The following is a 26,113-nucleotide window of genomic DNA, read 5'->3' as shown; positions in this document are numbered from 1 at the left end:
GACTACTCCATCCATCCAGTAATGATTTCTCGGGCACGAACTCATGCAAATGGACCCCAGTCCACATGAGGTGGTGTTTCAAATCATCATCATCCATATGGGCGTTGGAGAGAAAAGAGTTATTCATACATATCTCACCCTAGATTTGAGCCCCACACTCCATTGTCATTGGGCGGTTCGTTCGGACCCACTGTTTTTCTCTCAATTTTAGGTTCGGGTGTGAGAATACCAATATTAGCTTCTCCCAACGGGCCTTTCACACTTTGGTTGGCTCTTTCAATACAAACAACTCCCTTTTCAACTGAGAACTCACCTGAATAAGTGGTGTAAATTTTTACCAAGTACATACGAACAGAGTTTTTTTTGCTCTCTCAGTGAGCTATGAGCAGGACCAGGTGTGGTCCCTCGAATGGCTTTGGTAAACGGTGGGCGGAGAACCAATGGGTTGGACCTTGTCGTGGTTATGGTAGTCCGAGATGTACGGGAGGCATGTCGTAAATAAACAATTTTTTAGCGCAAACCCAATGTCCCCGATGTCAGCCCCGATTTGCTCAATGACAAGGCTCGTAAAAGTCCAATTTACGACCTTCATAACTTCCAGAGTTTCAATTCGAGCCCTATTCAAGAACTGCCACGACTTTTTTCTCACTCTCACTCTCTCCCAAAGGTGGTAAAATTGGCAGGGTCTTATACCTTTACATTGATCTTGGTCAGTGCCTAAATGCAGCCTAAGACTGATCAAACACGATCGCATCGCTCAAAATTGAAGCAAATCGCGGCAAACTCTCAAAGATGGGTGTGAGTGTTTTTTTCTGGCTTGCCCTATCTTATCCCAAGAGGTTGCTGCAAAACTCGATATGAAATCGAGTTGTGTGAGTGTGTGAGTGTATAACGTTCAAATGTAGACGCTTTCCACATGATCACCAGCCACCATGATTGTTGTTGGAGTTGTACCCTGTCCGTAGTTCCAATGTGCCCTGAATTCAGAGAATTGCGTGATGTTTTGCAAACTTCCTTCAAGACGAAACATAATTCGTTTATCTTTTCATATCAGAGCCCTCATTTGAGATAGAACATTAGTCTGTGTGTGTGTGTGTGTGTGTGTGAGAGAGAGAGAAAGAGAGAACGAGTGTACCTGTATGTACCCCATAAACCAAATTCAAGCACCTGATTCCCGTCCTGTAAAAGACTACTGAGCTCACTCTAAAACGGTTCAAAACAAGCTTAAAATGTATTCGACACTCATTCACAAACAACCAATGCTATCATTTTCAGCCACTCAATGCAAGCCAATAACCCCTAGAGCAATAGCATGTTTAAGGAAACAAATGCAGTTTAGACCCAAGTAAATGGGCAGGTCATGCATGAGCATTGGGGCCGCAGGATTGAGCAGTCCACTGTGCACACAGTTCGACAAACCTTTTAAAGACATCGGGGTAAAAGGCCCTCTTCTTGGTTCTGGTCAAATTGAAGGGGGAAGAAATGCAAATTGAGCAATGATATATGTTTACACTACTCGCCAGTTTGCATCCAGGGCATCTCATGATGATGATGATGATGATGATAATGATACGTGAGGAATAAGACTAGGATCTATGCATCCATCCATCTGTCCATCGTGGCTTTAGGGCTGTTGTGGCTTTAACTCGTTTTCACATGAGATCCCGAACGACCCCTTTTTGAGTTCGGTTTGCAGACCTCTTTCGGAGAGTGGCATTGCCAATTCATAAGGCGCGAAAGCGAAACTATGAACGAGATGAGAGCAGTTTTTAATCCATCCTCCTTGTCGATGATGTCATGCCATCCATCAACAAAAAAAAGTGAATTTTATCTCCAGTCATCTCTGTAGAAAACCGGGGGCCGGAAAAGCGCCTCGTCACAAATGCGTCAAATTGATTAAAAAGGAGGAGCGATAACTGATTAATTTCAACATCCTTCAGTCAGTCAGTCAGTCAGTCAGTCAGTCATTCACTCACTTACTACTAACTCACTCAGTCACCACCTTGTATGTTTCCTCTATGGTTTTTATTCGTAATGCACTCGTTGGAACATCATGTCCTGAAGGAAGGGAAAGAAATCTTCATATGACAGGTTTTTTCATCCTCCACGACTGGCTAACAATCCAAAGAAACATTGGAGGTGTCAATTATCTCGGGGAAAAACCTCCCTTTGGTACAGTACGTCGTACCCTAGAACATACAGTTAGTGGTGGTACTTGGGTACTTGTCCCATCCTGCGTCCCCTCCTTCTGCCCCTCTAAAAACTTTATAGTATATCTTACCGAGGCTGTGCGTCCGTGCGCGAAAAAAGCCCACGTGAGCTCATTTGCATACTCTCTCAGGAGGAACCAGGAGGAAGTAGGAATGGCATTGGCGAGTCATGTGGATATTACTTTAGAGTGAAATCGGGCTTTATTGCTGTTAACTGGGTATTGCCAGTTTGAGTATTTCTGGTTCAGATCGAGAAAGATGTGTGTACTTACTACGTACAACCAAGCTAAGATGAAGCATGGAGCAGAACAAATATTTTCCTCTATCCCTGTGCGATGATTACACGAGAATCTAGAAAGCTATTGTGTGTGGTTTGGTCCTTCATTCATCAGAGACAAGATGAGAAAAGAATCCTCATCAAACGAAGGTGGTGGTAGCGGTGGTGGAGGTGGTGGTGTTGATCACTGGCAAAGTTTTTTTTCTTTCCATACCTTTTGGAACGAGAAATTGTTTGGTCATCCTTAATTGCCACACTAACTAAGACGCCGTCATTGCAAGAGAGATGACGTTTTGACCAAGTTTCAAGACAAGAGAAAGTGATTTTGGACACCGCCTTGCTGTCAGAGGTCTCAGGACCTTCGGGATGGTTTTCAGGCTAGATCGCAATGAATCCTTATTTCTGACAGTGAGTTCTCAAGTGAGAGAGAAGCCTCTCATTGTCATGATGTTGCTGCTGAAGAAGTGGAGGGACTGACAAACTTCAGATTATCATGTAACAGAGAGAGAGAGAGAGTGAAAGAGAGGAAAAAGGCGAGAGAGAATGAAAAGATAATGAATAATGTGTTGTTGTCAACACGAAAAAATGTTTTCAACCAAAAAGGATCTTCGGAAGTTTTTTTTTTCGCCAAAGGGTGGGTGAGCTTCCGCCTAAGATAGCTTCAAACTTTCCCTATGGTGAACGGGGTGGGGGTGGCAAATGTGCCAGGACTGATGTGCTATCTCTGCTCTGATAGTGAGTGGCACACAATGGCACAGCCAGACACCACTGGCAACTCAATTAAGTTCCCCTTTTCTTTCTCTCTCTTCTGTTAGGATTCAATGCCGATCGCCACCAGTGTTGCTGCCTCACTCCTCAGCCCAATGAATGGCAATCCACCTGGCAGTGGCACCCATGGCCTCTTGGATGGGGGCGATGGGAATCTGCCACAGGCCCTACAGAACCTCCAGAGGATCCTCCAGTCCCAGTTGGCCAATGTCAATCCTCTTCATCTCCAACAGGCCCTCCAGAGACAACAGGTAAGAATGGGGTTGGAAAGGCTGGTCTGATTACCAATCAATACTGGCCCATCTAAGAATGAAATCAATCTAGTACAATTTTGTGTCTGTGCGAAAATCAGGATTGTGTTTAGAGATAATCTCTTGGCTGTCTTTTTGATGGAGCACCGAATCAAAAGCCCATTCGGTTTGGGCTCTAAATACTGAAAGCAAGCGTCTAAACCAACAACATTCAAATCGACGACCAATGTCATCTGCCATAGGAGGGTCTTTTGCTTGTGTTTATTTAGCTCACAATTGAAGTGGCAGTGAGCACGGTGATTTTTTGACGGATTGCCTCAGCTTCCATTGCTTCTTTTGCTCCTATTGATCAAGTTCCAAAGTTGTTTGAACCTTAAACAAATAAATCGAGAAAAGACATTATAGTCACATCTCTGGTTACAATCGTACACAATTCCATACCATAGCAAACCAGGATTCAATTCAACGGACCACAATCACTTTTGCAGCAACAACAAATGGTCGAAGCTGGGAGGAAACAACTGGAGCAAATGGCCCAACAAATACAGGTAATTCAGCTTCATGTTGCACCGATCCCGAAGGGCTGACTAACTCTCAATTCCTAACCTCAGGAGCAACTCCAGATCAATCTGCTGCAGCAAACCCATTTAGGCTCGTCCAAGGGCAATAACTCGGGCACTCTCCAACAACTCCAACAACAACAACAGCAGTTGGTAGCACAACTCCAAATGACACAACAGGCCCTTATGCTTGGAATGGATGACAAGAACGTGATCCGGGACCAACCTCATCGAGCTCGACACATGTCCTCAGATAACCTCGGTTCCACTGGATCCGAAAGCTCTCTCAAGGAAAACCGACCCGATAACAATAACGAGCGGAAGCCGCACAACATCAACGGTAGGTCATTTATCGATGCAGCATCCTTGAACAACTTTCTTATTGAGCTCTGGTTCCAAAAGGTCGTGAACGTCGTCCCAGCGCAAACGGAGGCTCAAGGACCACTCCGCCATCTTCGCCACCTTCAGAGCAGCTCTACAATCGAGGTCATTGCCATTGGCCGGGTTGTGACACTTCCTGCCCCGATATTGGGACCTTTCAAAGACACTTGAACGATTGCCACGGCCGGAACGACAAGGCCACGGCTCAAACTCGAGTTCAAATGCAGATCGTCGGCCAACTAGAGCTCCAACTCAACAAGGAGAAGGACAAACTGAACGCCATGATGAAGCATTTGAAGATGGAATCTCGGAACGGTGAACTCCGAGAACTGTCCCCGAATGGCCATGTTGGTCATCGAGACACACGATCGCCGAGTCCAAAACGGATTAAACGCGAATCGCCCGTGTTTACGGCAGCGGATATGGCAGCTATGAGCCCGTTGGCACCGTTGTCAAATGTGTCCAATAGCCCGTCCTCTATTACGGCTTCCATGCCTTCGCCACTCTCTGCCTTGACGGCAGCAGTGAGATCACCCATGTTCACTGGGTCAAACACTCCCATGAGTGGAGGACGATCCCAAAGTATGACCACGGGTGCGATTCGACCCCGACCTCCTTCGAGTTTGCTTGAGAAGACATCCACGCCCAATTTGCCCCCGTTGCCACCTGGCTTTGACGATCGACGCGGTCGAGGAGATCGAGGTAATCCCAATCTGGACCCTGAGATGGACATCAAGATGAACCGGGAATTCTACAAGAACAATGACGTCCGACCTCCTTACACCTACGCCGCCCTCATTCGCTACGTAAGTCCACATTGTGATGCTCACTCCTCTTCGGTCTCGCTTGAATGCATGTTAAGATCGTCATCCACCTCAACTTTTTGTAGGCCATTCATGAAGCTCCAGATGAGCAATTGACCCTCCATGAGATTTACAATTGGTTCACCAACACCTTCATGTACTTCAGACGAAACGCGGCCAGTTGGAAGGTAAGCTGATGTTTTGATACAATTAGTGGAACGAACGCCGGTTTTGACTTGAATGTGTTCCTCTCATATTCATCTAGAATGCCGTGCGGCACAACTTGTCGCTGCACAAGTGTTTCATGCGGGTAGAAAACGTCAAAGGAGCTGTGTGGACCGTAGATGATGACGAGTACCATAAGCGACGCCCACCACGTGGTGTTCAATCGAGCAGTGCGGCTAGTTCACCGACGTTGACACCCTCTGGCCCCTCTTTACTTGATCGAAGTCTTAGTTCCATGTTGGCTGCGGCAGCCAACGCCTCACAAGATCGCTTTCCATTTTTCAACCAAGCCGCTTTATTGGCTGAACAAAGACGACAGCACGGAGCCGCATTCCCCGATCTCAAGGCCGCTTTTCTGGCGGATGCTAACCGCAATAACGAGATCGTATCCCCACCGCCCTCCATTGACAATCGGTGAGTTATTGGGAGAAAAAGGGTCAGTTTATGGGCAACAGTCATTGGGGAGCGAACCAGGGAAATGCTTGAAATTGAAACTCTTTTACCTCGTTAAGACGAGAAAGGAGAAAGAGAGGGAATTAGAGAGAAAGAGAGAGAGCGAGAGAGGTCAGTGCAATTGGACTCAATAACGGAAAATCTGCATACCCGATCGATGCGGACCAAAGCCTAAAGAGGTCAAGGTGGGGCCATAATCGATCAGTTCTCCCTTGGACTGGGAGACTGAGAGACTGAGAGACTGCAAAGCAACGGAACCCTGCTCCAGGGCAATCCACTGACCCTAATTCAGAGTTTGCTGGTGTAAATTTGAGAGGGGTGACAAACGAAGAATTACCTTCAGGGCATTCTCGGCTTTCTGTCTGTACATACTATATGTACGTTCTGTAAGTATATCCGCTCCGAAGGGAGGCGGCAAAAAAAGAATCTGTCCCTCGTTTAAGCGTTGACCAAGCTGTTTTGAATGCTTGCATATGTCGAGCATATGACTTACCCTCTCTTGAATTGGTCCCTTTACTGTGTTTCTCTCTCTTCAGGTCCACCCCAGGAAGCCTGGATTTGTCACGGGTTAAGGCCGACGACGCCTCGAATTCACCCCCACCGCCGCTCCCTCCGTCCTCTCAAAACTCCTCGTCGTCCGCGCATCGACTTCGAAACGAATTGTTCTCGCCAAGGGGAAATGAGCGCGCATACAGGGCGAGAGAGGATGAGCCGGCCAGAATCACGCAGACGCACCGAGTCAAAGAGGAGAGAACAGATCGGATTTCGCCGCGAGGTTTGAAAACCGAGGTGGATCAGGAGAACCTCGAGAATGCCGACCAGGCGCCAGCTGAACAAGCTCCTCAGGGAAACAAAGCCGATGACCTCGAAGTCAATGGAGACGACGGGTCTCTTCCAGCTGAGGATTTATCTACGGGTAACATGATGCCAAACAAAGATGACAACAGCCAGAGCAACCACCAAGACGATGATAATGACGATGATGTCGAAGACGATGATGACGACATCAGCCACGATGACGGTGATGAAAACAGCAATCCTGGTGACAAGGACTAATCAGTGGGCGACTTTCGTATTTTATCTCAGCGTGCTCGCCTGCAAAACTTTAAATGATATTCGACGACAGTCTCTTCCTGGTGTTCCTCGTTCTGTGAATATTATCTATCATCCCTCTATATACATATATAAATTAACAAAAACAAACAGCCCTTGGAATGCAGTTAGGCTACAATTTACACCGCACCTTTTGTCCAATGCTTAATGTTGAGCACCATTCCCCCCCCCCCCCCCCCCCCCCCGAATCTCGCTTCCTACCATGTCCTCACGATTTGCCAACTTTACCTCATAGCGCCATGAATTATGAATTAGTATGTCGATGTGAGCGAGTGCAAAACCAAATATCGTACTCCTCATATTGTGTTTTAAAATATCGAATCTTTATTTTTCGCTTCTCCTGTACGTACTTATTACGACGCTTACTCACTTTTTGTTGCCCTCTTCATTGCCACTGTAATTTTCACGCCATCTCACTTTGCATAATTAAAAACAGATATCCAACTCCTCCCTCGCAATAAGTTCTTCATTTCTACCTCAAAACTCATCCTGTAGGTCTCGATCGTCAAACCAATCTAAAGCCGGGGCGGACTTCCCTCCCCACAAAACCTGCAAAAAGTGTGATCAAATCATCCTTGAGCGTGATTGTCGGACACGAAGCATTTCATATTTCAACGCCCGATCTTTGAGCTTCCCGTTTTACCGCCGCTCACTCACTCACTCACTCACTAAAGGTGTTCAAAGAGCAATTTACCAACAGATTTCGAGCGTCTCGTTGTGACGACGACACCAATGATAACGTCTCGCAGCAACCCTTTGACGACAGAACTAACGCTACCGGGAACCCTTCCCACACGAGACTCACCTGTCCATCGTCCTCTCCACTACCTGTTACAGGGCGGAGGCATGGATTAACCCCGTAATGGATGAGTGCAAGTAGTGTGAGGAGGCGCTCAAATACAGATGTAGCGCGATAACACAAGGTTTGTCGAGGTGTCGGATGGCTTAGGACCTCACACGTGCTCAATCAAGATGAGCAGCATCTCTTTAAGGCACATTTATAGAGGCTCTTGGGAGGCTTGACCGGCAGGCAAATCGTGTCGGAGATGAATATTTATGCATGGAAACGGGAGATTGACCCAATGGCAAAGAAAGCTGATTTTTTTCCGGAGTAGGGAGGGGGAAGAATCGGATGCGTGGATCCACTTCTGGAGAGAGATTCTTTCTCTCTAGTCTCTGGGATGGCATTGTTTGATTATTCAAATGAACCTGATGGAGAGGGAAGACGAGAGATTGTGAATGCGCCAAACACTAGGAAAATGTCCATAGTTGGACTGGAAGCGGTTGGTCTGACTCGAGCTGGTTCTTAGAGTGTTGGACGGAGAAAATGTTCTTGTAAATCCAAAAGCGGAAAGAGGGCTTTTAAGCTCTTGGAAGAAGGCAGGATATTGGCCATTTTCAATGAGGAATGCTCTTTTCATTTTCTCTCTCTCTCTCTCTCTTTAAGGCAGAGACCTATTTCCTTCCAAATGTATCCCAATATTAGCTAAGCGTGAGAACCAGACTTTTTGTCTGCCTTGTTTGCTCTGGAAAAGCCAATTTTTCGAATTGAATAACAACATTCTTTTACGGTACATACGTACACAGTAACGTAAAGCGAGAAAGCAACATTCTTCCACTCGGGCTAGTCTTTACCGATTGTCCGATCCCTCTTCTTTTAGAAGAAGGAACGAGTTTCCAACCAGTTTTATGCCTCATTTACCTTTTGAGCAATTTAAATATCATGGTTATGAGCAGGCGAAGGCAAGAGGAGTCTTGGAACAAGCACGCCAAGACTCGAGCTTAATCGATCCCTTTGGCCAATAAATATAAACATGAATGAAGACCTTGAAATATTGTGGATTAGTATTCGACGGGCACCAACATATCCGTGCTCCACGTCGTTTTGAACCGTTGGATCATTGTCAATTACTACCAACGCTCGTGGCCTTTTCATTCCATACTCATTGGTGAAGGAGATACGTGCTCATATTTCCATGCATGTTGCTCGCATTGTTTCAAACAGTCCTCGTGTCTCGTGATCCTCGTTCGTGAGGAGCTAATTATCATTCTGAACACACTGACTTCGTTAAGTCTCCACTCCATTAAAAGCATTTAGAAAAGTGCTAGTACACTTACTCCATAGTATGTATTGTATCAGAGGGTGACTTTTCCTTTTTGATTGGGATTTGGGATTGATCCAGTCCAACAATAAATACGTACTAGAATGTGAAACATTTCAAATCAAATCTTAATGATGATGTTGAGAGCAACACCAACTAAAGAAAGCTCTTCGTCCATGGTTCATTATTCATAAATCTCTGGATTTGGAATCCGATGTACCGTTCAGCTTGTAAAGGGAGCCAAGACCAATGATGCAATTTGTTACTCACTCAGTGTTCCGAGCGCAAACGAAACAAACGGGAATTATGAGCGGCGCCATCAAAATTAAATGTGCACCATTTAATAATTCGATTTTTTCGCATTCCAAATCTTGGAGTTCGTGCGTGAGATATTCCATGTTGAAATGCAGACTGCGAGTGGTGAATTAGGACAGTCTCGCTTTGTCGTTTCTTCTTTGCTTTGGGAGTGTTCAATTTGGGGACTGGAAAGCCCTCCTCTCCAATGATATTGCAAGTTCATGATCGTTCCATAAAGACTTTGGCAACTTGACAGGGTATTTAGGAGCCCACAAAAATGGGGACACACCGCACGGTATGGAAGGGGTCGACTCGCATTCTCGTCCACACTTTTCCATCAGGGGGAGGCGAAAAAGTTTTAAAGTTGACAATTTAAATGCAAAGTACGCCACAACCTTTGCTTGTTACAGTATGTGCGAGTGTCTGTGGCCTTTAAATATGGTCTTAGCCTAACCAGCCTGATCCAGGTTCGCCACCCTCATCGTTTTCAAGGGGCCTCTGACGTTCGCCAAATCGTGAAATCGTGTCGTAAGGAACCCTGGCTGGCTTGTTTTCTTCGCTGCGAAAAGGTTAAGTGCGTGACTTTTGAAGAACATCATGTTACTGGAAAGCCCCCTCGTGTAGTAAAAAAAAACATCTTTTGATTCCTCAAGAGAGTGACAAAATGCAAGAGAACTCATCAGGGCACAAGAAAAGAAGGGGAAAGGGGACTAGAAGGGAAATAATCATAAATTAGAAAACAAATATCCCAGTCAAAACACATCCGGCAGAGAGTGGCATCGCTGAAAGGATCGAAAAAGTTTCCGTTCTTTTTTGTCCCATGATTTTGCAATCAAGCCTTTTTTTAAACATTCTCCCAACCCTTTTCTTCTGGTTTGTTCTTTATTCCAGCTGCTCTTGATCTCCTTCATGCGGAAGATGAGGCTCCTTCTAGCAATGACGTAAGAAGTCGCAAGAGAACTCGGAAAGCGAAGAAGAAAGAAAGAATGAACGGGCCTTCACTGCGTACCTATGTACATACTTTAGAGAGGTGAGGGAGGGACGATCTTGGCTCAACTAAGACTGAGAGATGAGCAAAACCAAGAGAAATATAAAGGCTGTCGCTAACATTCGCGCCTCAATGACGATTGCTTAATTAAAAGAAACTTTTTCATTATACTCCTGGGTGAAACATAAAAGAGGAGCGTAAGAAGAAGAGACGGAACCTCAGCTTTGCCATACAGGCTGTTCGCCATAAACCAATTTGAGGTCAAAACCACTCATGCCCCGGAAGGAATCATATGCAAGGCACTAGAGAATCAAAAGGCACTGTTGGCAACAAAGAGATGCTCTTATTCAAATCTGAGGAATTGCACGAGAAGGGCTCGAATCATTGTTTAATCTAGGACAACTGTAATTAAGTTTTTTTATGGCACTTCCCAGGCAAGATAGAGAATCACAGCCACATACTCCTATTTCGACTGTGAAGACGACGTCGACGACTGCAGTTCCAGTTCTATCCATCCCCCATCAGCAAGTTTGTATCTATTTTCAAAGAAAGAATGAGGGGAAAAATTAAATGAAATGCAAACAGCCTTCTACTTCCGAGGGAAAGAATTCCCTTGTTTCAGTGGGTAACCATAACCACTCGACAGGACGAACTACCATTGAAAAAAGTACTTGGGAACTATTGCGCGCCCTATCTATCTCTCCACTACGTGGCATAGTAGGCTGTGTGTGGAAAGCTCATTTTCCCTTGTTGGTGGTGTGGTTAATTTTTTAGGACTTTTCCCGTTTTGTTATGGACCACGGAATGTGGAATGAGATTTCTTCGTCGAGAAGCAATTAAAACATTTGAATGGCTCCCCTCCCTCGATCTCAAAGTGGCCTTTCTTCTTGCCTTCCAAACACGAAAAAAAGAGATTCAATATTTTTCATTCATCTGATTGTAATCTCAACTTGACATCATTGAACAGGAGTGAATCGTCATCTTCAACTTGGTTTTGTATCAGGGTGCCCAAAATTGCGTCACCAACTTCGTCTACGCGACTTCGTTTGTACTCAGGATTGACGAAGAACATTAATATCAAAGATACTACCATCGACAAAGGGAGGGTGAAATTTAACCAGTCCACGCCAATATCGGGAATGTCAAGTATGCAATAGTAAATCATACTAATGAAGTTGATCCTGGAAAGTGCGAGGGATCTGAGTTATAAAAGGCATTGCCAAATCCGGAACAACCCTTAAGCGTACGTACCAAACAGAGAGCCAACCCCCAACAACGACCTCAGCGGTTGGATAGCATATTTCCACAGCCAATTCCGTACAAAGTGGGATCACACCTGTGGACAAGGTGGTTCCCACAACCAATAAAATATAGATGGCAGTCTTGGTCGTACTCATGGATGAGAACACAAAGATCTCCATGGTGACCAAAGTGAGAAACGTGAACACTACTGTTCCTACCGCGAAGAGAATCAAGACTGTTCCACGAATTCTGCCCCGGAACACGTCCGTGAAGTAAGTAATGATCAAAGCACAACCACAACTGGCCAGATTCGTCACGATGGCCAACCAACTCACCCACTCTTGGGTCAAACAATCCTCATCGTCGAAGCAAAAACTGGGTAGAATCTCCACCAGGAGAGACAACCAAGCGCCTAAAAGAAATGAATAAGACGAACGTTCTTGGACCTGACTACATGATGAATATTGACTATCGTCAAGGGAGGGTTCAGTACCTATGGTTCCAGCTGGGATGGAAATAATCAAGGCGATAAGCCATGCGTTCCAATTCTTCAATAGTTTCATCACGCCTTCGGAGAATCCCAGTCTCTCTTCACCAGATGATCTACTGGGCGGATATTGTGGACTGGATGGAAAGTAGACCAATACCAATAGTGCCAAAACCGCACTGGGAATCGCCATCACCCACATGAGAGTCATCACATCCTGCCTCATCTCCTGCTTCTCCTCGTTGGTTACGTTACTCGTCACATTTCCCAGATCTTGGACCAGCTCCACATCAACAAAAAAAGACACCGAATTGCCCAAGATATTGGCCACTTGAGCGATTCCCGTGGCCGTGGTTCTTTCCTGGACTGGGAACCAAATAGCGGAGATGGCTGGAGCTGCAGACATGGTCACAATCTCGGCAATTCCGATCAAAAACGCACTCACATGGGCAAGAATCAAGAACATGTAGTCGGAGATGTCCAGCACAATGGGCAGGCATCTCATAGCAGATCCCAGAAGCATCAGTCCCACACACATGAGCACAGAGACTCTCATGGACCACTTCATGAGCCAGCCCACGGGTAGAATGAGGATCAAGTAGGTGATGCATCCCCAATTGGCCAAGAGTGCAATCACGCCGTTACTCCAGCCAAAGGCTGCTTTCATGGTTTGAGCGATGGGAGACCACGTGTTCCACAAGGCACATTGCCAACAACAGATGAAGCTGTACAAGGCCAAAATGTACCATCGTCTTCCGTATACTTTCACCACGATTTGACCCAGAATCGGAGTGTCGTCTCGCTCCATTGCTCGTACTCAAGTAAAAAAGTGTACGAGGAACTTTAGATAGAAGTACTTTTGAACAGCCTAATGATGTAGCATCCGTGGAAATTTAGATTACACATTGCGGTTCGGCAATTCCGTTTGGTGGAATGAAAGATTTGGACATATTGCAAGCTTCTCGGCTTGTTATTAGTCAAAGTACAAGTCATTTCGTAAACGACTTTTCCACTTGATGATCATATTCATAATGGTATGCAGGGTCGGTCATTTGATGAATTGGACTTGCGTGCCCTGTGAGATCAAACGATACCGCTAAAGTTGGATGGACTTGATCCTTCCGATGACGATTCTCCATGGCCTATTCAAGGAATTGTGTACAATATTGGATTTCTACATCTTCCAACATCAGGGAGTCTTTCCGGACGAAAGTGCTTGCCTTATCAGAGATGTTTACAAGCACATTTCCCGTTGCTTTTGACTTCATCCCTACGACCTTGGGGAGAAACCCGTTGGATCGAATGTTGATCAGTGAGCAATGGATCGATCTTATCTGATAAGATATCGGTCATACATCGGGGGCAACCCTGGATGATCGTGACTCGAATTCCGTGAATAATTGCCAAGAAAATACGTAAAGGATCAAATGGTCTTAATCTTGCAGGAAATGGCGTGCCAAACAAAGAAGAGCTTCCAACCTCCATTTTGTTTGCCAATCATTCTCGTCAGTTTTCATGCTTCGATGAGTGCTCTTTGTCCATTTTTTCCTGGTTCATAGCCTCGTTCATCTTTTTGTTGACACATGTCTCACCCCGAGACCTACGTATCCACAAGAATTGATCTTTTTTTTCTGATCTGACGGGAATCATAGTTCAATTTCTTATTCATGAGAGACAATTCCGAGTAATTCGATGTCTATTTGATGTGGTATACAGATCTCGTTTGTGCTCTGCAGACAAGAAGAATGAGAACAGAACAGAATCCAATTCAGTTACAACTTACTGGCACGCATCATGATGATGAGGATGATGACGATGGTGAGGAGGAGGAGGAGGAGGAGGAGGAGGAGGAATACAACGACGATGGTCCGTTTGTGGCTTGAGCGTGCTAACTGAGGTTAAAAAGGTTGAATAAATGTCAAAATAGAATTCTAAATCCTCTCCTACTAGAAATGCTCTGCTCTCCCACATTTTTGTTCCGTCCTCCTCGTCTCAAAGGTGGGAGAACAATTATTGTATGCATGCAATTCCAGTGAGCTACACAATCATCCCGCTTTGTGAATTTGCATCCCCTCATCTCTCTCGTTCTCTGTCTTTGCGCTCTGTTCGTGGTGTTTTGAGAGCAATGCTTTGAAGTTTTTTTGAAGGGTACAATTGCTTCTTCACCAACACCCCATTTCCCCAACTCATTTACCAACTGTTCGTCTGCCAAGGTTGGCCTATATTCACCTCACACACTGACCAAAATGAGCCTCTACTTCAGAGATTTTTCATACCGGCGAATTAAACCTAAAACGAAGCTCGCCATAGAATGCAGAATTATATGTTAAGGTTCTCGGTAAGAAATGATTTTCCCAAGTCGCTTCCTTTTTTTCGGTGTCGGCAGAGGTCTTTTTGGTACACATTTAGTGTTTAATCCGTGCATCTTACGCGGCGCACTGGATGAATTGAAAATGTCCCGTCTTGACGAAGCTTGTCTTCTTAACTGGAACGTCGTTCACCCTGTGAACCCTCAAACTGATTGCAAGGAAACTTGTCATGCTGAGAATATCCTACTATCCCGTCTTATCTTACCACCTTTTGGACTCCTTTCCCGACACCATGCAAAGCTTCTACGAACCAAGTGGACTCGCCATTCGGGCTCTGAATGGCAGGTCACTACTTATCTTCAAGTTCATAATGGGTTGGAAGAGGTTCTTTCACGACTCAAAGAAATTTGAGTCCTTTAAGAAGTCCACGGCTGCGTGCAGCTTTCTCGTCGCCCTTAGTTTTCCTCTGCTCTTCCCTTCACCATTTTTGCTATCTTCAAACACCATCAATATGCCAATTGAGCTATGGAAGAAGAGAATCGAGGCTTCCAGTCCTTGATTGTTGTACCGAGAAGCAGAACTTTCACCGAGGACGTGGTCTTGGAGGAGAAATCCGAACCGGGAATTAGAAACCTCCAAAGCCCCGAGCTCTGTCAGGATTAACCCCAAACTTCCCAAGATCAAGCCGAAAATAATGCAGACATCTCCCCGGGGGTGTGGAAACGTGGAATGGGAGAAATGAGGACACCCAAGTGTTCTTTTCTTCCAAGTCATTGATTAGCCGCCATTAATTCTCTTGTCCATGCACATTTATAGCCAATCAATACAACGGACCATTTTGGGGCAATTGTAACATGGATCTTCAGTTCTTATTCAAATGCTTGATATGAAACCCCAAACGAAAAGTAGCTTGCCTACATACTACATCCATGTGCGTAGTAACACTAGAATGTAGTACGTGTTGTACAATGAATCCATCAAGACTCTTAATCGGGTAGAAACAGAGCGGACAGACTCTCCATTGTTCGAGATCCTTTTTCTAAATGGATGGGGTTGGGACTTGCTTGATTTAGCTTGATCGAGCCAGAGCACCAAAAGGAAGAGAACGACGGGAGGGGTCTGTAAAAATACATGCTTACTATCTGCTGTTCGTTAGTGGTTGGCAAAAGTGCGGATGTTGCTAAAAAAAGTCACTTTTTATGAGGATCTGGTCGGTCTTGACTGTGTCTCAAATGGGCTTTTAATTAGGTGGACCATTGTTTACTCGGGTGGGTTTTGTTCCGACTTGAGAGAAGGGGAGAGACGAAAAAGTGCTTCTGAATGATCATCATAACGACTCCTAGGGGATGCCGCCATTAGCATAGGACCTCATTAGATTCACATACGTTCTCACACAAACCCGGGACTTTGGTTAGGACAACTTGTTGGAGTGACAAATAAACGGTAAATAAATCCCAACCCCTCGGTCGGGAAAACACTGAATAAAAGCCTTTGTTTGTCGCACGTAGGGAACAATATCCAGTACTCCCCGACGAGGGCTGGGAAAAATTAACCCTAGAAAAGCGATACTCATTCATACAATCAAGTTGCCCGGACCCACGTTCTCGTCAACTGCTCGGGTCGTCCCACATCCTCCTTCCTCTTCGGCTTTTTTTTCGAGTTTCGTTCCGCACCGCCCCAAATCTTTTCGAAAACAAAAGCATATGGGTACGGCGAGATGCCTCCATAACTACTTTTTGTTCCCGTCTGTCACTACTGTACTAGTACATGCACGTACAGTGGACACGGGACAAAAAAATGCACCGAGAGGGGATTTGAAAAGGGTTGGCAAACAAACTCCTCTAGGCTTGTTGAATTTCTCCCTTGGGAAGGAGGGTGACAGGGGAAACGGCTTGTGGGGACTTGGGGATCCTTCCGTCATCAGCGCAGCCAAGGCGAAGACTTCAGGCTAAAAGAAACCTATTAACATAGTTAGCGAGATTTTCCTGACGTACCCAGTTCAATCAAAGTTCATGGAAGCTTGAACAATGGCTCGGAGGATCTTGACAGACAGCTCCATGACACTTTTGTAACGATCTTTACGGCCTTTGGAAAACACGTATCGGGAGAAATCTCGAGGTTTGTGCCCAAATGTTTGTGTAGACCAGACAGACATTCCATAAGGAAGGAAGGAATCCGCATCCTCGGGTGGTCGGCGGGGCGAGTTCATATGCGAGCAAAGTGCGGATTCTCGCTCCAGGATTCTGGTTTGATGATGAAATCCCAATGTGCCGGTAAGACATAAGAAGCCTCGGTCGTTCTTCTTCCTGGCTCTCTACTCAAACTCATCAGAATTGCTGACTTTTATTTGAAAGCCACTGTCTGACCGAAACGATGGCCCCCCGAGAGAGATGGGGAAGAGGGTTCGTTCTTGGGTGCCGCCGGTTCGTGGTTGTGATTGTTGGAGGTTTGTAAGGAATCGCCACCCAGTTCGGGCTACAGACAGGTTTGCCATCAATCCCCACTCCCACTGAGCCAAGTTGATGGCATTCCCCAATTTGATCCCTTTCCACGCGGAGATATCAACCATGGAGAGTCGAGTGTGGATGTCCAAGAAAGGCATTCCAGTCTCCGAGGGGTCCTTCGGAATAGAGCTTGGATGCTCGAGTTTACCACAAATGCTACAAATTGAACAAAAGATGTCGACGAGGCAATCATAGGCAGGCAACAATAAAACCCAGGTATTCATGGGAATTTTCCAAGCTTGTTAAAAGATCATTGAACACCTTCCAGATAAATTTCAACCTGGACGTCAGACTGTTTGTTCGTATGCATTTACTAGCTACATATATGCGTCGATCTTGTATATGTGAGTCCAGGGGACCCCCAAATCATTGAATGGAAGCGACCAACCCTTTTCAAAGTTTTGCCGCAAATAGGGGTTCCTTTTCACTCAGTTTGTTGTATACTCGACCCAAATAATGGGCTTCCAATTGGGCAGGGTCCGTTGGAGTGGAATGAAAGGGCTGCATGAAATTCCCAAAAACTGATCAGGGTGACCACTGAAGAAAAAGGACATCAAGCAACCATTTTGGTTTGCCAAAAATAGTCTCCTTAGTTATCAAGTCGTCAAATAGGCAAAGCTAATCTTGCAAAATTTCCGATCGAACGACTGATGAGATGTCCACTCCTACAAGAGCTTTCCTCCATCCAAGTTGCCGGCACCCTTCTGGACGGTAATCGAATTGCCCCGTGGAAAATGCGAAAAACCGTTTGTGTCATGTTGGCATTTGGTGATTTCGGTCCTTGGATATAACCCCGTATTCCGCTCGTATGAGTGTAGCATGTAGACTTTTGTCGTCGACCTAAAGGCAACAACCCCCTTAGTGTGGGGCTGAAATGCTGCCTGCCCCCCCCCCCCTCTTGCCCTCTTGGCTGCGGCTTTGTGTATGTTTGGCTTTGCTTGTCAATCGTCTGAACTCTGAATATCGGTCGCTTTTTGTCAATGGCCAAATTGGTAAGGCTATACAAAGCCAACTCTTCGCCAACCCACCAACCATCACTCGCTGTGATGGCTATCAGCACAACTATTTCGGGAAAACTCACCTTCAAGACGATGAAGAAAATGGGGGTTGTAAATTCAATTGACGAACAATGTCGTGTTGTTTGGTCAAAAAAAGGGGTCTCGGAGAGAATACGATCCGATGTTTGCGGTATCGAAGGACAACGCCCCTGTTCATTAGAGATGAGATGAGACAAAAACAGTCACTCGCATCAACGAACTATTCTAGAACTTGTTTGAATCGATACCAAGACAAGTTTGGCTCAAAAACTCTAACTGTTGCTCATTGATTGTGGCTAGATTGTTAATTTTGAAGCAATCAGTTTTTGGCCCTCCTTTGGTCAAATGATAGTTGTGTCTGAACAGGCCCATTGGACCAAGGGGCGCTGTTTAAACATTGCTTGAGTGTGAGGGAAAAACAATGACAATCGGAGGTAGCCGGTTGGACGAGATTCTTGATCATCTCCAAGATGGCGAGAGATTCAGATTTCACGGACTCAGATCTCCTGATGAGGCTTTTCCAACAAGGACAAATGAGGACCCATCAGCGCCATCCGTGTTTCCCCTCCCAGGGACTGCATTAAAATGAGTCATATTGGAGCCATTTCTCATTGTCAAGGGAGGCTCAGATCATTTTTCCATTCATGATGCTCTCGCTCTCTCTTCTCAAGGAGGAGATTTGCCGGGGCCAAGGTTGGTGTTTCCATTAGTTCTTGACCTAAAGAGTTCCCTTTGGACATGCCCTACAATTATGGATTGGAGATTGGAATGTGTTCTGAATCCTTAATGATGCATTCCCATTACCTGCTTTTTTTGAGGGACGTTGTTTTATTTTCCTCCAATTCATCGCTCTGATCTGGAGAGTCTTGACTACCATTTTCAAAAGAGGTCTGGAGAATTTCGTTGCCCGAAGCGACACTAAATAAATAGTAAGTTGTTGGTAATGGGTTCGGCTTCAAAGAAGGAAGACGCCATGAAATAAGAGCTAACCGTGAACTGTCAAGAAGAGCCCAACTCGATTTACTCCAATCTATCCTGACTTGGTCTGGTTCTTGGGCAATGTACATACATTGTGTGTGCACTTGCCCATCTACAGTTTGCCATGGTATAGCAGTATCTTCTGGGATAACTTGGATGGGGGCTCATGCCTGGTTGGTCGCTTGGTTAGTAAGTGTTCAACCATCACCCTGACCGAGTATGCAACATGCAAAGTCAGCCGAATTCAAAACCGTTGAGAATCCGAGCGATTTCTCCCCAAAGACAACCCTATCATTATCGACCGCAATAAAAACATTGTGTGTGTGAGTGTGAGAGTGAATGTGTATGTCTCTCTATTTCGAACTCACAAAAAGTGCTTAATTTCCAGATCGGTTCAAGTCAAGACCAGCCAAAGGAGGACGGACGGATCATTTTCTCTGTTGTCAGTCATGATTTGACGCACTCAAAAGCTCAAAGACGACCAACCAACCAACCAAAGGGCTTCCTTACAAATGTACAAGGATCGTGGAGCGTCTCTCCTGAACGGACATGAACAGTGATGATGGGCTCCATGATCGATCCGGAAAGTACGTAGTTTATTGATCTTTTGCGTCTATTATTTTCAGGTGCTCCTCTCCCTAGCTAGCTCTCTCTCTCTCTCTCTCTCTTTTGCGCCGGGGCTTTTATTTTACAAACCTCATTATTGTCTTTGATTACCCCTTCGCATGAAGAGGCCATGAAGAAGCCATGAAATTCTGACGTTTCCACTCAAGAAGACAGCCGGAAAAAAGTGGAGGATTGAGCAGCACACAAGTCGACAATAACGGCGTGGTCGTACTCGAGCAATCCAAAGACTCCATACATGGGTTTCTCCCCGATATTTGGTGGCTTGCTTGCCAACCAATCAGCCAATCTACGACTCGGCCGGTTGGCCGCCCCGGGGTTGGAATTGATTCCCCGTCAATTTGGTAACCGGGTCAGGCCACTTCTCAGGGTATTTTGAGTAAATTTGTGCTCCGCAATTGCAATAAATCGAAACGTGAACACCGGAGAGAGATCATCGACCATCCTCCACGGCGATGAGTGTCTTGACAACCACTGGATTGGAAGTGGTTTTGAAAGTCAATGGAGAAATCAGGGACTGTTTTTCTTCTTTGAATGTATGTATTTATTTAAAGTGCAGTAAGACTGGAAAAATACAGGAAATAAGTCCGCTTTTCGACGGACTCTGTTTGTTGAGCCTAAGAATCTTTCTATGTGATGTATGTCTACGTTGAATGGATGGCCTTGGTCTAGGATTAGAATTGTTGTCTCCGATCCTGAAAATAGCACATAATAAGATGACTCCCACCAAACACCAAAAAAAAAACATCTGCTTTTTTTGGTTGACCGGTTCCAAGCAATACACAATTTAGAGAGAGAGACCAAACTCATGACAAGCCCACGAGTGCCTTGCCATTCATTCACAGAGCATGAGCTAGAGAAGGCATCCGTTAACAGCCGTCCCTGCTATTCAGGCTCGTGACCACTGGTGTTTATTCTTGGCTTCTCTGTGTCTCAATGTTCGTACACGGAATCCATGGACGGTGGGGTAGAACACTAAAGTATAGACTTTGCCATTTCTTTAGTCCTCGGGCTCCCCTCTAACCTTGAAAATGCAACTCCCTCCCTAGTCGAATGTCATGTCTGATCGTCTCAGTCCCTCAATAGCATTTGTAAACGGATCTGTTGTCAACCCCCGGGATCCACTTCAAATAGTTGCATTTAGGGCATTCATCTCTTTCCCTCTCCGTCCCTCATGGACGGCGACGACCCTCTCGAATACGTATTCGAGCTCGAAGTTCTTTTCAAAATGCTGAAAACCCTCAAAAAACGCTCTCGAGAACAACTGCATTGAAGGTCTGCAAAGCAAGATACTCGACCCTCACCAACCAACACACCAACCAACCCACCAACCATCTATCTGCCTTAGTGAACAAGTAAGCCAGCCAACTACTGGACAGGGCACAACAGGTTTCTTGTTTGTTGAATCCACCTGAGGCAATTCTTTTGGTTATCCACCACCTAAAAAAAAAACTTGTCTTCCAAAATGCCACGAAGCCAAATCCGAGAGAAATTCTCACTCAAATTCTCGTCCCTCATCCATGTGCCAACCAATCAACTCAGATCAATAGGGTTGGTTCATCCAACCGTCTGACCAGAATACCGAAAACTTGGACTGAGGGAGCAAGTTGTTTACGTCACGTGAAGGATCGCTTTTTACCAAAACTCGGAAAAAAAGTTAAACTGCATTATTCGGGGGACGAGATCGAGGGAGGGACGTCGGCCGTCCAGTCAAACGAAAACCATCACGACCAGGCATAGCCATGGATGGTTCGTGTTGACTAGTCAACAGGCTAGTCAGCTAGCCACCGACTAGTCTCGTGGCTTGCTAATGGTTACACTGCCCTCGGCACAAACAGTCGGTAACACACATTATTTGTTGCTTACAAATCCAATTTTGATCATTATTACGTGGCATGCATGCATGGCATTCATTGTCGGTGTGTTACTCGTACATAGATATACGACGTACGTTCACAGAGAGATAAGCAGAGCAGATTGTTTGTCGGTGATCGATCAGCCACAAAAAAGGTTAGCTTGTCTCACAATTTGTTGTTGGTAAAGCTATCATTCAAGACTGAGATTTAGATCGAGGGAGGAACAACAGTATCAAGAATTATTGACTGAACACTCATATTTTCGAGCCATGCTATGTGTATGGATGTCCATGGATAGATGCCTCGGAGTTGATGGCCCCTGGTTCCCATGATTTCAATTAGAGCCCATTTCTCAATTCCATTGAGCCTCTGACTCGCTTCATTTTTCCCCGTCCATTCCACGTCAAGTTTTCCAATGCCACAATACGTACTCTCTCCGTACATTCACATTTGCCACGTCCTCCCTAAACCCGCATTATTCAGAGCATCCAAATTACCGAGTTAACAGCGGACCCAAATGGGGGGAAATCCGTTTTTAACTCTCGTGGAGTAAACCCGTTTTCTTTTGAAGCCGAGTCTAGAGATATGTCTATTTCAGGGCAATGTGGATGGATAGACTTGCATGTTGGCCTCAAAAAGGGCTTTTTTTTATTACCCCCGTGAGTTCAGGGGCCCCTCCATGAGACGGAGAGCAATATACCCAATGATGCCCCTACTCTCCCTTCGTCTGTCCATCTCGTTTGGAAGTCACCGAGTTGCATTCTGCCTGGTATTCTTTGGATGCGTTTGGCGTGCCTCGAGCTCCACCTTTGTTGTGTTGGTTCACAGATCCCAGGTTGAGGGTATACATGCAGTTCCATTCCTGTGAGTGCGTGCATTGGAGGCTCTCCTACTACCACTACAGTACACACGTTGTGTCTACGTACGTACGTACGTAGTGGTCGATCCTCCTTCCAATGGTCGTCACCGAAATGCCAACTTTGGCTTTTTACTGCAGACAGGACCCAGGATTGCAGCTTGACTGGATTTGGATGCAATGTCAGTGAACCTACTACACTGCTACGGGCTCGTAGGCTTCTCCGACGGACTGGATCATGCCAGGTTGAATAAAACCACACAGAGATGGTCACACCTAAAAGTAGAACACTGCTCGCATCTTTTGTCGTATCGAAATGCATTCAGATTTCTGTTGCATGCAAAACAAAAACTCAATGGTTTAACTCCGATCGGTGGTTTTGCAAGAAATGAGTCCTATTTGAAGGAAATACGGCCTCTGGGCAGGTATGGAAAAAGTGCAACCGAGACCAAAGTCCGTTTGTGTCGTAAAGCGGATGATCTAGCTTGTAACTTCAAAGCCATTTTAATCTGGACAATATTCTAGTCTGGACATTAGATCAGAAAAAGGATGCTTCAAAGAGGTGATTGGGCTTTGAGACATGTCATGGTTTGAGAAATGGTTGTTGAGCATTCCCCAATGTCTGTGAGCTGTCTTGACCGGCTGAATGCTTTTTTTCAGCTCTCGATTTTTTCTTAGGTGGCTCGCCGAGAAATGGTACATATATGTATGGACATCATCCCAGAACTTGGGGAGATCCTCCCCCGAATTGGTTGCTGGTGGCCTAAAGAGTCGAGTAAAAGATGAGAACCTTTTACTCTGCTGACTCACAGGAGACCTAATGGAAGTTAATCATCAGAATTGAGGAATTTTATCCAACCCCGGCATCCATCGGAACCATTCAGTAGCTTATCAAAGGGTCCAATTGGCCATTGGTGGTGGCAGTGATCGTCATGGCTATGGTAGCATGCTTACGTAAGAGATATCAACATGGACACTATCTTTTATCCACAGAAACGGGACGAAGATTTACCAATGGATGCTAGGGCGGCAAATCGCTTTCATTAAGATGCCGGTGACTATAAGTCATTTGGATATGGGCATGAGAAAAGTCTGTGTCTGACAGAGGTCTAGCTCGAGTTTGACAGACAACAAGAACTGGCGGCGAGATGCATCATCTGCCAAAAAAGTTGACAATTATACCATCACCACCACCACCGCAGCCGCCGCCGCCGCCGCCTTCATCGTCATCATCATGATCTCAACCGTCGTCGTCGCTTTTTGTGTCTTCGATTTTGGGCGGCAAATCTTAAGGATGCCAATCAAGACGCGGCCATTTGATCCTGCTTGGAGAGTGCTCCGTTATTTTTCGGTTACATTCAGCAGCAGCTGAATAGGATCCATTTGCATTAACACGCATCAAGTAAATTGCTTTCCCGTTTTTTTGCCCCAAAAAGACTGTGTCCCCTCGATGATCCAGTCTATATTTTCATTCATGGCTCTTGAATGTGCATATGCAAATGAATTGTCTTTGTTGTTGTCGCCCTCGCCTTCCTCACACCCAACCAACCAACCAACCAACCAACCACCACCCACCACCCACCTTGTCTGCTTAAAAAAACCATGGAATATCACCCTAATTCATCCCGCCAGATCCACCCAAAAAGGAACGGCTCAGACGGCACTTCAGAGCTGTGGAGGAAAGCCAATAATAACATTGCAAATTATCGAACATTTTGGATCCTATCATTTGTCTGTCTTTCGACTGGCACATGGAACCAGTACACCAAAGTATCCTTTATTTCACTAAAAGCCAGGTGGGGACGCTTGTTTACGAGTCCACTTTTGCCTATCTCGCGTGGATATCAGTCCGGTGAACTCTTGATTATGATCAAATCCAACCCCTTCAAATTCAATCAACGGAAATTTATTCTGCATGTCATTTCCAATTGATCAATGCTCGACTTAGTCAGCTACATAGGTACGTAAGTACACTGCTGCTCCAAGCTACTTGTGACTACATCGCTGATGGACAACCAAGAGGCAACCATTCACAGACTTGCACAACTGTGTTTGGAAATAAACAATACATTGACAATACATTATGGTAAATAACGCACAGTCTGTGCTAGCATTTCTGGGAAGAACCGTCTCTTCCTTAAGCAAAATATTCATAGCCCAAGTTGTCTATCTTAGCGTTCACATCTTTGAATGCTAGTTTGTCTGATAATTTGTGACTAGAGGGCAAGCTTTACATGCCAACCCTGAAATGGTAATTCAACTTGTATTTGATCATTGAAAACTGGTATTTAATTGAGAGAACGAGAGGGTTAGCCCTGGTCATGTTGTCTACTATTCCCCAGGAGTTCTACGTACGATCTACTGAGTGCTCCGATGCTGAGTAAAGAACATGATGGCATGTATGTAGTATATACGGACAGTCTACATAACCCCGTATCCACCTGCTCCTCTTGCGTTCTCTTTCTGCATTTTCAATGAACTCCAAATTGACGCGATTCAACCTCCAAACGGTAACAACAAATATTCTTGTCCTCGTTCTTTTTCTCTCCTCCTCTCCACCCGCCTCTAATTGGTAGTTGAAGATTGATTTTTGATCATGAACACACGCACTACGTATATATAACTTATTTGGGACATTATTTGCTCAGAGTCTTATTATGGGCCATGTTGAGGCTGTCCAAGGGATGTGTGTATGTATGTATTTGTACTACACAATCAAGCCCATGCGAGACTGTCACAAAAATGTTGCTTTTTCAGCTGCCTCTTTGTTTGCTAAACTAGAGCCGAAAGCAACGATCGAGTCCAGATCCAGTGGTCCAAACGCCAAAAAGCTTGTCAAAATATGTATCAGAATATGGAATACTCGACCATCGGGACATGAGCATTTCCCTTATGTTGGTCCTCCCGGTAATCTGGCTTTGGGTAGTTTCTATAGTTCAGTGGGTACAAAAACGAGTGTGGCTTTACTTCTCCGATGTGCCCGGTAAACGAACTTGCTGTGGCTATTGTGACCACGCATGCAGGATACTTTTGTAATTTATTGATCCGGCGTTTCATTTTTCAATATTGCACGCCTCCAGGCTCGAACTCACTGAAGTCTAATGGACGAGATTTTGAATTTTGTGAGACGCTTCTGTCAATTCTACTGGTGCTTTTCAGACCCAATGGGAAATATATGGCTTGCTTGCTCAAAAAAAAAATCTGGTAGCATTTGAGTCGTCTACACTTTTCACTCACATGCATCCTTCTTTGGAAGTGAGTATGCGAGTGAGCAGAGATGTTCTACCACAGAGGGTCGGTCGTACAAAAAAGAACTGGCAGAGAAACGAGGACTTTTAAGTAGAGAATCATCAAGCAATGAATATCTATGCTCAAGGCCAAACTGGCCATTCAAGACCATTTCTGATATACATCAGCGTTGTTTTTCATTACTGGTATGTACTATGTATTAATGATTCAGATTTGTTTATTCCCGAGTGCGCGTGTGGGAGGCGATGAGATGGTGACAGTGAGAGAGACGCTCTTTTTCTCTGATCTGATGACGCGTCAATTTTAGGGTGAGGAAACACATGTTGGGCTAGCTAGTATTGAGTTCAAAATCATCAGCCATAGACAATCGATCATGACTCATGTGTTCTAGTCAGGAGCGGTCCAAGATCATAAACTCCTTTCTTTACCTAGTCAAAACCTGGTGCGAGTCCATTACATCAGTTTGTTCCACTATGCATGGCATGACCGAGTTTTCATTTTGAATACAGCCAGTTATAAAAACCACAAGGCGGCTCCCATATT

The 26,113-nt window shown here is 45.3% G+C and overlaps 2 protein-coding genes across 2 annotated transcripts; one reads left to right on the top strand and one right to left on the bottom strand.

The window, feature by feature from the left end:
• Positions 1 to 3,335: 3,335 nt before the first annotated feature.
• Positions 3,336 to 7,218, top strand: LOC131886643 (forkhead box protein P1-like). The gene is made up of 7 exons (XM_059235038.1): positions 3,336 to 3,506; positions 3,995 to 4,054; positions 4,118 to 4,406; positions 4,469 to 5,253; positions 5,337 to 5,438; positions 5,516 to 5,889; positions 6,465 to 7,218. Exons 1-7 carry the CDS (start codon positions 3,351 to 3,353, stop codon positions 6,982 to 6,984), a joined length of 2,286 nt encoding a protein of 761 aa, XP_059091021.1. The 5' UTR covers positions 3,336 to 3,350; the 3' UTR covers positions 6,985 to 7,218.
• Positions 7,219 to 11,347: 4,129 nt separating this feature from the next.
• On the bottom strand, positions 11,348 to 13,000 carry LOC131887111 (solute carrier family 49 member 4-like). Its single transcript, XM_059235635.1, has 3 exons — positions 12,164 to 13,000; positions 11,680 to 12,082; positions 11,348 to 11,609 (listed from the first exon to the last, which is right to left on the bottom strand). The coding sequence occupies exons 1-3, from the start codon at positions 12,963 to 12,965 to the stop codon at positions 11,354 to 11,356; spliced, it is 1,461 nt and encodes a 486-aa protein (XP_059091618.1). The 5' UTR covers positions 12,966 to 13,000; the 3' UTR covers positions 11,348 to 11,353.
• Positions 13,001 to 26,113: the final 13,113 nt, after the last annotated feature.

Source organism: Tigriopus californicus, chromosome 9, assembly GCF_007210705.1.
Source record: "Tigriopus californicus strain San Diego chromosome 9, Tcal_SD_v2.1, whole genome shotgun sequence".
In the NCBI taxonomy this organism is placed as follows: domain Eukaryota; kingdom Metazoa; phylum Arthropoda; class Copepoda; order Harpacticoida; family Harpacticidae; genus Tigriopus; species Tigriopus californicus.
This window is presented reverse-complemented; position numbering and strand designations above follow the sequence as displayed.

Bases quoted from the DNA above. Each gene is read 5' to 3' on its own strand.
- LOC131887111 (XM_059235635.1), bottom strand. From the start codon at position 12,965: ATGGAGCGAGACGACACTCCGATTCTGGGTCAAATCGTGGTGAAAGTA. The intron at 12,083-12,163 runs GTACTGAACCCT...CATTTCTTTTAG, and splicing joins CATCCCAGCTGGAACCATAG to GCGCTTGGTTGTCTCTCCTG. The intron at 11,610-11,679 runs GTACGTACGCTT...CGCACTTTCCAG, and splicing joins GGGGGTTGGCTCTCTGTTTG to GATCAACTTCATTAGTATGA.
- LOC131886643 (XM_059235038.1), top strand. From the start codon at position 3,351: ATGAATGGCAATCCACCTGGCAGTGGCACCCATGGCCTCTTGGATGGG. The intron at 3,507-3,994 runs GTAAGAATGGGG...TCACTTTTGCAG, and splicing joins AGGCCCTCCAGAGACAACAG to CAACAACAAATGGTCGAAGC. The intron at 4,407-4,468 runs GTAGGTCATTTA...TGGTTCCAAAAG, and splicing joins GAAGCCGCACAACATCAACG to GTCGTGAACGTCGTCCCAGC.